The sequence below is a fragment of the Ailuropoda melanoleuca genome, chromosome 16 (genome assembly GCF_002007445.2).
Source record: "Ailuropoda melanoleuca isolate Jingjing chromosome 16, ASM200744v2, whole genome shotgun sequence".
Lineage (NCBI taxonomy): Eukaryota > Metazoa > Chordata > Mammalia > Carnivora > Ursidae > Ailuropoda > Ailuropoda melanoleuca.
In genome coordinates, this window is record NC_048233.1 from 44,368,627 (window position 1) to 44,379,599 (window position 10,973).

At 37.2% G+C, this 10,973-nt stretch overlaps 1 protein-coding gene across 1 annotated transcript; it reads left to right on the plus strand.

Moving 5' to 3' along the window:
- The first annotated feature begins 9,616 nt into the window (after window positions 1-9,616).
- LOC100483803 (olfactory receptor 9K2) lies at window positions 9,617-10,558 on the plus strand. Its single transcript, XM_011217113.2, has one exon. The coding sequence runs from the start codon at window positions 9,617-9,619 to the stop codon at window positions 10,556-10,558; it is 942 nt and encodes a 313-aa protein (XP_011215415.1).
- Window positions 10,559-10,973: the final 415 nt, after the last annotated feature.

Consider the following 10,973-nt stretch of genomic DNA (forward strand, 5'->3'; position numbering starts at 1 on the left):
TCCAGCTCAACTCAGGGGACCGGCTGAAAAAGGGGTCCCCTACTCCTCCGCCATCTTCCTCCTTCCCCCTCAGGTGCTTCTGAACCAGGGCAAGTGCACCTGAGAGTCAGAGCGGCCATGGGCCCCTCCCCCAGAAGACCAGCACAAGCCCCACACCCACAAGTCTACTGACCATTGAGTGCTGCAAAGCTTCAGCTCTAGGGGAGATAGGATCTAGCCTCNCGGCTCCCTCCCCCTTCTGTTTAGCTTCCGATATCTGTGCGCGGTTTCACGGCTCCCCGCTTCGTACCTCGATACTCAGCGCTGGAGATGTTCATTTGTAGAGATCCAGATGTATCTTCCTGCGTCTCAGGCTGATTCCGTGGATGTTCCTGCTTCTGGTACCTATCCAGCTCAACTCAGGGGACCGGCTGAAAAAGGGGTCCCCTACTCCTCCGCCATCTTCCTCCTTCCCCCTCAGGTGCTTCTGAACCAGGGCAAGTGCACCTGAGAGTCAGAGCGGCCATGGGCCCCTCCCCCAGAAGACCAGCCCAAGCCCCACACCCACAAGTCTACTGACCATTGAGTGCTGCAAAGCTTCAGCTCTAGGGGAGATAGGATCTAGCCTCTTTGAACAAGCAGACCAAAACACACCTAATTAAAACTTGCCGTATAGTGGACAAGGTCCAAACTCCCCACCGCAGGCAAGGAGAAATCCCGCAGAGGACTGACCTGAGAGCTGCTGAAACACAACAGAGGACTGCACACAGCACATACCAGAAACAAGCCCCCAAAGTGCCAGGCCCTGGACAGTAGATGACCTCTTCTCCGTAAAGCCATTACTCTCAGGAGCAGGAAATAGCAGGTTTTCCTAACACAGAGAAGAAGACAGAGACCTAGACAAAATGCTGAAATGGAGAAATTTATCCCAAAAGAAAGTACAAGAAAAGGTCATGGGATCCAATCAAAACAGGCATAAGTAATATGCCTGATTTTAAACCAAAGACTGTAAGGAGAGATGAAGAAGGGCATTGTAGCATAATTAAGGAGTCTATCTAACAGGAAGACCTAACAATTGTAAATGTTTATGCCCCCAGCTTGGGAGCACCTGAATATATGTTCATAAAAAAACATAAGGGAACTCATTGATAATAATATAATAATGGTAGAGGACTTGAACACCCGCCTACATCAAAGGATGGACAGATCATCTAAACAGAGTATCAATTGGGAATAACGGCTTTGAGTGACACACTGGGCCAGATGGACTTAACAGATATATTCAGAACATTTCATCCTAAGCAGCAGAATACACATTCTTTTTATTTATTTATTTATTTTTCTTTTTAAAATATATATATTTATTTATTATGTAATGTTAGTCACCATGCTAGAATACTTTTGGAGTGCACATGGAACATTCTCCAGACTAGGCCACATACTAGGTAGCAATTCAGGCTTCAACAAATACAAAATGACTGAGATCATACCATGTATATTTTCAGGCCATATCAAAAAACATGGAGGTTAAAGAGCATCCTACTAAAGAATGAATGGATTAGCCAGGAAATTAAAGAAGAAATAGAAAAATACATGGAAACAAATGAAAATGAAAATGAAAACACAACAGCCCAAAAGCTTTGGGATGCAGCAAAGGCAGTCTTGAGTGGGAAGTATATATCAACATAGGCTTGCCTCAAGAAGCAAGAAAATCTCAAATACACAACCTAATCTTACACCTAGAGGAGCTAGAAAAAGAACAGCAAATAAAGCCTAAAGCCAGCAGAAGAAGGGAAATAATATAAGTTTAGAACAGAAATAAATTTTATAGAAACAAACAAATAAACAAACAAAAAAAGCAGTAGAACAGATCAAAGAAACTAGGAGCTGGTTCTTTGAAAGAATTAATAAAATTGATAAACTCCTTGGAGACTTATCAAAAAGAAAAAAGATCCAAATAAATAAAATTATGAATGAGAGATGAGAGAGCACAACCAACACCACAGAAACACAAACAACTATGAGAGAATGTTATGAGCACTTATATGCCGAAAAATTGGGCAATCTGGAAGAAATGGATAAATTCCTAGAAATATGTAAACTAGAGGAAGGAATAGAAAATTTGAACAGATCCATAACCAGAAAAGAAATTGAATCAATAATCAAATATCTCCCAGCAAATAAAAGTCCAGTGCCAGATGGCTTCACGGGGGAATTCTACCAAACATTTAAAGAAGAATTAATACCTATTCTTCCCAAATTGTTTGGAAAACAAAAAAAGGAAGGAAATCTTCCAAATTCATTCTATTAAGCCAGCATTACCTTGATTCCAAACTAGACAAGGAATCTCCCACTAAAAAGGAGAATTATAGGCCAACATCCCTGATGAACATGGATACAAAAATTCTCAACAAGATACTAGCAAATTGAAACCAACAGTACATTAAAAGAATTATTTACCACGATCAAGTGGGATTTATTCCTGGGCTGCAAGGGAGGTTCAATATTTTCAAATCAACACATTGATAAAAGAAAGGATAAGAACCATATGACCCTCTCAAGAGATGCAGAAAAAGTATTCGACGGCATCCATTCTTGATAAAAACCCTCAGCAAAGTAGGGATAGAGGGAACAGACCTCAACATCATAAAGGCCATATATGAAAGACCCACAGCTAATATCATCCTCATTGCAGAAAAACTGAGCTTTTCCTCTACTGTCAGAAAAACATAGGGATGCCAACTGTCACCATTGTTGTTGTTTTATTTTAAGATTTTATTTATTTATTTGAGATAGAGAGAGAAAGCATGAGTGGGGACGAGGGGCAGAGGGAGAGGGAGAAGCAGACTCCCCACTGAGCAGGGAGCTAAGTGAAATAAGTCTGTCAGGGAAGGACAAATACCATATGATATGACTCATATGTGGAATTTAAGATATAGAACAAATGAGCAAAGGGGGAAAAAGAGAGCTAGTGGCAAACCAAGAAACAGACCTTAACTCTAGAGAACAAACTGATGGCTACCACAGTGGAGGTGGGTGGGGGATGGGTGAACTAGGTGATGGGGATTAAGGAGGGCACTTGTCGTGATGAGTACCGGGTGCTGTAGGGAAGTATTGAATCACTGTATTGTACACGTGAAGCTAATATCACACTGTATGTTAACTAACTGGAATTGAACTAAAAGTTTTTTAAAAAACCCAAAAAACAAAAACAAAAAAAGGAAGGAGTGAAATGATTAAAATAACATTTTAGAAAGACAAATCTGGGAACTTAAATAATATGAATGTTCAGGAGAAGAAGATAATTATGTAGGTTTTGTTTTGTTTGGTTTGGTTTGGTCATATTCAAGTTGAGGTGAGGGGTTCCAAATCTCGATAATCAAATTTTTTAAAAGGATGAACTTGATGATTATTTTAAGTACTAGATTAAAAATATTTTCCTATTTAATAGAAAATATTGTGCTATTACTTACAGTAATTTAATGACTACACTAAGAGCTCCTTAAAAGCTGTCACCATTAGTTAATGCAGACTGTGTGTGTGTGTATGTGTGTCCTGTGTGTTGAGAGGGAGGCAGAGAATGGCGGCCATGACTGAGTGTTTGATAGTTGGGAGTGAGCACCTGAGATTAACATTTTCATCTCTTGCACAGGTTTATTATCTCATCACTGATATTGCCATCAGGATGACTTCTTTGTTTTACTCTATGCAATCTAAATTTTTTTTTTTCATAATTTTCTCAATGGCCATCATGTCAATACAATGCCCTAAATGGATGAAAATCCATTACTTTGGGGGAAACAATTAATCTTTATTTTTCTTCCTCTCTTTCATATGCATCTCAATGCCATGAAGTCAGGATTAAAGAGGGGGTGGGGGGGCATGATGTTGTTTGAAATGCTAATAGGACATCCAGATAGGCCCCTGGGTTTTATTTTATTTTATTATTTTTTTTTATTTTAATGTTTTTTTATTATGTTAGTCACCATACAGTACATCCCTGGTTTCTGATGTAAAGTTCAATGATTCATTAGTTGCGTATAACACCCAGTGCACCATGCAATACGTGCCCTCCTTACTACCCATCACCAGTCTATCCCATTCCCCCACCCCCCTCCCCTCTGAAGCCCTGTTTGTTTCTCAGAGTCCATAGTCTCTCATGCTTCATTCCCCCTTCTGATTACCCCCCCTCTCTTTATCCCTTTCTTCCCCTACCGATCTTCCTAGTTTTAAATTTGATATCATGAAATTTATATTAGGGTGACATTTTAAGATATAGTGGTAAGTGATCACATGAAGGTAAGAGTGTAGGCATATTGCTGATGGTATTATTAAGTAATTCCAGTACAGAAGTGAAAATAAAGAGGTAGAAAAGGTACTCAGGTCAATAAAACAGGCATTAATAACAGTAGGGAGTCATGAAACTCCAAGATCTATTTAGGCAGTAGGCGTAGTATAAATTGGGTACAAACTGAAGGAGATGAAGGGGTCAGACTTGAAGCTGGAAATACCTGTTATGGAGCCAGATTATAAGAAGTTTATAAGTGGCCTAGATGGTGGAAAGCTCATTGAGTTGTCTGAACTTTTTGCTTTATGGATTAGGACCACAAAATTTAGCTTACACATATGAGCGGTTTCTGAGATGACAATTTGGTCTATCCCCAGAAAAATGACTAATACATAGAAGGTTATTTTACATATTAATTTTGTAGTTATGCATACATATCATAAGACTTGGAATATATTTGATAATTTTCCCTGATCATCTTAGATTTTTAAAAAGACTTTATGTATTTATTTATTCATTTGAGAGAGAGAGAGAGAGGAGAGAGAGAGAGAGACAGCACAGGGAAAAGGAACAGAGGGAGAGGGACAAGTAGACTCCATGCTGAGCATGGAGCCCAAGATCCTGAGATCATGACCTGGGCTGAAATCAAGAGTCCAGTGCTTAACCGCCCAAACCACCCAGGCAACCCCTTCTTAGATTTTATAAAGGTATTTGATGAGTCCTGAATGAGGAAAAGTGAATTGAAACCCCTTTCAGAGGAAAGTAATATTCAGAAGATTACCATGTAATGTATCTTTATTTTAATGAGCTGTTTTAGAATCTTTGTGAAAAAAAGACTGGATTTACAGTGATGTAACAAGTATATATATATATTTTATGTTGATTAACAGATCTTCTTAAACCTGTAGGGAGGTTTCTCAAGCAATTTTAAATTATTTCTGCCCCAAAATTATGTCTATGAAAACTTAGAAGGCTATAGGATATAGCTTCCATATGTCCAAAAACATGAAAAACTCACTAATATCAGAGGGTTCCCAAATATATTTGAACTGCTTTTAGTAACAGAGTAATATAGGGTAAGGCCAGCAGTCTAAACCGTAAGAGGCTAAGGGTAAAGTACCGCCAACTGGGAAGGAATAGTTGAATAGATAAAAGAAGGTGTAGGAAAAATCCACAGAACAAGAACAGGGAACATCTGGTTTAAGAGCAATTTGCATAAGGCCAAAACAGAACAAAGCAAAACAAAAGGTTTCTTTTGACTGCAAGATTATTAAGAGGCAACATATGAAAAAAACTTTCAATCTTATATGCCTTAAAAGAAGTGTAAATCACAAGTAATTAGGGAGTGATATTTCAAAGGGATAGATTATATACAGCCTGATGTCAAAGGTTGGCAATGAGATACTGGCAAGATAGAAATCATTTAATTGCTCCTGAAGGGAGATCTTAATAAAAAATAAGAACATTGAATCCAGAAAGGAGAAGACTATAGAGCAACAGTGTATCTGTCTTTTTAAATTTTTAAAGGATGTCATTTAGAGGACCAGATAGAGATTCAGCGTTGCAGAATTTTGGGTTGAGGCTCTGAAAGGTGGGTAGAAGTTTCAAAGAAGCCAGCAATCAGGCGTGTGGATGTTACAGAGAAGCAAATTGTGGCCTAACATAAAGGAAACAAACTTTCTAACAAGGAGTCTTGTCCAAAATAACTTTGTAATTGTCCCAAGAGTATCCGACAAGTGCTCCTCACTAGTCCTCATGGGATGGCCCTGGAGTTTGTCTTTGTTACAAAATTATAATTGACTTATTTTCAGTCCTCTCTCAGAGGGACTTCTTCCTCCAAAAACTTTATTCTAAAAACTCTTCATGCTGCAATTCTCTGAAATAGTTTCATGGGATTGGAAAAAACTTCGACGACCATGGATTCTGGCTGCTGCTATTTTTGTAGGTCGTCGGGGCCTGGGGAGTCTGGTTACTGGTCTTAAATTTCCATTTTGTGCCCATCTTCATTCTAAGGCTTGCAACGCATGTCAGCATGGAGGCAGATTTCTTAGCTTCATTGGCTCTTATTTCAATTTTAGTAGAGAAATACCCATAATTCTTAAAGAGAAAGATTCCTAGTCCATGCTTAGGAAGATCGATACAACAGGTTTTCAAACAAAATTATATTAAAGAAAGAGCAAACTTTAATAACAGGTAATGGGAAATTATGGACCTATGGGCAATGCCACTAACAAAAGACATGGTCATGTCATGCTTAAGGAGATTGTTATTTTATTGGGGATTAAACATTGTTTGAGATGTTTAATTTTGGCATTGTCATTGATAGTTTTATTTTTAAAATACACCTTCTTTCCCAGACCGAAAGAAAAATAATTTGAATCTCTGCAGTGTCACATGAACAAGTTTACAAGATAGAAAAAAATATAAGTTCAGGTAAGAATAATTATAAAGCAATCATATCTATTTTAGTCACTCAGTAAGATAGCCATGGACATTTTCTATATGCTTAAAAGATAGTTTTTGAGTATCAGAATGTGGTATGCTGTAAATTAAAAGTTATCAAGGTAAAAATAAACTTCAATGATTTATAGTCTATTGTTTGAAGAAAGACCATAACTAAATCAGACTGGGAATAGATAACTGATGTTTAAAACATAGTATTGGTGGTGTATATTCTATTATCTCTGTTTATCTCTCTTTCCCATTGCTTAGAAGACTTCACAATCATAAAAATCCTCCATCATTGCTGTTTTGATTATTGTATACCTAATGTTGACTATCATTCATTTATGAACAGAGGTGAATCTTTCATCATCCATATTCTATAGTTTTGTATAAAAGCAATAAACAATATTACTTTATTTTATTACTCTAGGTTAGACCCATCACCTTTTCCTTATAGGTGCACTGACAACATTTTCCGAACCAAAAATTGTGAGACAATATGGTCAGACTATAATATGGAACATTTAATGTCAGGATCACTTTCAAAAGGCTGCCTATTCTAAGGTTGCTGTGGTCAGAGACCCTCATCGCTGAAAGTTTTATTACCCACAGTTTAAAAAAATGTGCTCTCTACAAGGCCAGCAGTGGATTTATTTGCTTAATACTGGACATTTAGTGATGCAGTAAATAGATGTAGATATGCTATTGTAATAAATATTTCATATCCAGGGTCATATCATGCCATAAGCTGGTATTGCTTTCAGTGTTGTTTGGTCGTCATATTCAGTGCCAGGCACAATGCTTGGCCCCGAACAGTTACTCAAAAATATTGAATAAATACATTAATGGATAATCAGACACATGAAAATGTATATCCTTGAAATATTAATATGTTATTTTCATTGATATAGTGTCAAAAAAGTAACATTTGATTTAAATAAGAACTTAAGATTTTTTCTCTTCCTCCTCCTTTTTGAATAAGATCAAAAGACAAGACCTACTAAGCTTGTGCCTCTTTGCAGAAATAAGAGTTATGAGTGAAAAAAATGTTAGCATGTGTTATAAGGGCTTCCTATTTTCTTTAACCACCCTCTTTTTCCCATTCCAAACCAGCAAATGATGACTGGTGCTTGAAACTGCTCTGTTCAGCTTTAGGCCTAAAAAAAGCTTCATTGTATTAGTTCTAGAATAAAATATCATCATCCTCATGTGTGTTAACCTGTAAACCTAATTCATCCCTCCACCTCCCAATAAAACCAAATTGCTATACAATTACTTGAATGGATTTCCAATATGTGGTGGGGCAGTACAGTGAGAACTGGGAATAGTAATACATTTCATTAGTCATTTTTCCCCCTAGATTTGAACCTATATGAATTAATTTCATGTCCTTCTTTGACAGAGTTGTGGGGAGAGGCAACATAGGAAGAAGCAAAGAAAGTCATGAAGGCTTTGGGATCTGAGGGATTTTTGTAGACAGTCAAAAAACAAAAAGTAAACCTCTTACAATTGAGGGAGGATAGAGAGTCAAGGAGAAACTCTGAATACTCTCTAATTTTGATTGCTACTGTATTACTCATTTTAAGTTCAGTAAGACACCTTGTGGATCATTTGCTGGTTTTTATTATCCATACCTCTCCTTGAGAGCATAAATGACACTTGGTTTAAATGCCACCAAAGAAGAAAAGATGTGTGAGGTCATCCTTAATTGACAGTGAGTGTGTTGTTTCATAGGAAAATAACAACAATATTTCAAATTAACTAATGTTGTCTTAGTTGCTTAGCAGGTCACCCAAAACCAAATAGGTTAATTTAGATGCTTCTAAAAAATCAAAATTTATTTTTGAAATTACTGAGCTTTGACCATCAGGTTAAAAGTTTAATAAAGCTTGCTCTCTAATCTAATATATTCTTTTCACATTTTGATTTGTTCCTTACTTCGAAGTTTCTAATTTTTTCTCAGGTTTAGAAGTTGGAGAGGACATGGATTTTGGACAGATTTATATAGAGGAAACGAGTATCAACAAACTTTACTGGATACAAATTATAAATGAATCAATCATGTTTTAGTTTTGCACTTAAATGAAATTGGACTTTTTTCAGAAGTTTAAGTCTGATTTTATTTTTAAAGATCTCAAATAAGACAATTAATTCTTTAGTAACTTACTTGCTGTTGTAAGAGCTCTTTTTGGTAGAAAGTTCAGGGGCACCTGGGTGGCTCAGCCATTAAGCAATTGCCTTCAGCTCAGGTCATGATACCAGGGTCCTGGGATCAAGCCCCACATCAGGCTCCCTGCTTGGTGGGAAGCCTGCTTCTCCCTCTCCCACTCCCCTTGCTTGTGTTCCCTCTTTTGCTGTCTCTCTCTGTCAAATAAATAAAATCTAAAAAAAAAAAAATTCATATTATCTTGAAAAGAACTTGTATCTTCCTTTTCCTAGATTAATTATTTTTACTGTGTTGAAGCAAAGTATTATTACAAAAAATGAATATAAAATGATAAGAAAGTGTCTTTTTCTTAGTATGAAGAGTTAGACTTTAGTACTTTGAAATCACAAATGACATCTTACAAACCATCTGTATGACAATATAGAGAGATACAAGAACATATCAAAATTTGTTGTGTTGAAATTCACAGTAAACTTGAATACAAAATATTTCATCTTGAGTTCAAATCCAGTTTGAACCTTAACCAGTTGTTACCTTAACCAGTTGTGTTACCTTAGGCAAGTCAAGTATCTCTCATCTTTAATTTTCTCAAGTGTGTAAACTTAATGGGACTTAACTTGAAAGTATTCTGTCAACTATAAGGTCTTTTTTCATGTAAAGTATTGTACGTGATAGTAGAGAAATAGTGGAAACTTTATCTGTTGACTTTCTGTTATACTTTTAAGCAGAAATTTGCCATGAGTGACAAGGGAGGAGACAACCTCTCAGAAGTGACTGACTTCATTCTTGTAGGCATCAGGGTCCATCCAGAGTTCCACAGTCTCCTCTTCCTACTGTTTCTGATTGTTTATGGGATGGTCCTTCTGGGGAACCTTACCATGATTGGCATCATTGTGACCGATCCCCGGCTGAACACACCAATGTATTTCTTCCTAGGCAATCTCTCCATCATTGACCTCTCCTACTCCACTGTTATTGTACCCAAAGCCATGGTCAACATCCTGTCTCAGAAAAAGACCATCTCCTTTGCAGGTTGTGTGGCTCAGCTATTCCTTTATGCGCTCTTCATGGTCACAGAGGCCTTTGTCCTGGCAGCCATGGCCTATGACCGCTTCATCGCCATCTGCAACCCGCTCCTCTACTCTGTCCGCATGTCAAGAAGCCTCTGTATCCAGTTGGTGGCTGGTTCCTATCTCTGTGGCTGCGTCAGTTCCATCCTTCAAATCAGTGTAACCTTCTCAATGTCTTTCTGTGCTTCCCGAGTCATTGATCACTTTTACTGTGATTCGAACCCAATTGAGAAGATCTCCTGTTCCAATATCTTTATGAATAAGATGGTGTCATTTAGTCTGGCTGTCCTCATTATTTTACCCACGATAGTTGTTATTGTAGTATCTTATATGTACATTGTGTCTGCAGTTTTAAAAATCCGCTCCAGTGAAGGGAGGAAGAAAGCCTTCTCTACTTGCAGCTCCCATCTGGGGGTTGTAAGTTTGCTCTATGGGACTGTCTCCTTTGTCTATCTCACACCTCCAAGTAACCCTGAACTTCGTAAAGTGGCTTCAGTATGTTACATTTTGTTCACACCTATGCTGAACCCTTTAATCTACTCTCTAAGAAATAAGGATGTTAAAGATGCCATGAAAAAAATCCTATGGAAGAAAAAAGTTTTACTTTAATTCTGCTTCCACCTGTTTTATTGTTTCTTGTACCAACTGATTTTGTCTACTTGATCTTCTAGACTCAGGCATTTTAAAGCTCAGGTTTATTTATAAAAAAAAAACACCCTCCCCAAAGAAAAACCCACCTTAACTGTTTTATTCCACAACATTTATAACATCTTATAATGAAAGCTCCAAATAATATATTCACTTTTTCTCAAGGCAATGTTAAATCTGAAAGTTCTGGATACCACGAAAATTTGCTGCATTTCTACAAAGAGTTATGTATTTCTCACTTGCCAGGTAATAATATGTCATACAAATGGGGAAGTATAGAATTTTATGGTTTCTCTTCCCTGTTTGTGCAAATAAAATAGAGCTACAGAAAATACCCAGTATAATGATTAACTTAGAAACTGTGTGACCATTGGTT

Bases quoted from the DNA above. Each gene is read 5' to 3' on its own strand.
- LOC100483803 (XM_011217113.2), top strand. From the start codon at position 9,617: ATGAGTGACAAGGGAGGAGACAACCTCTCAGAAGTGACTGACTTCATT.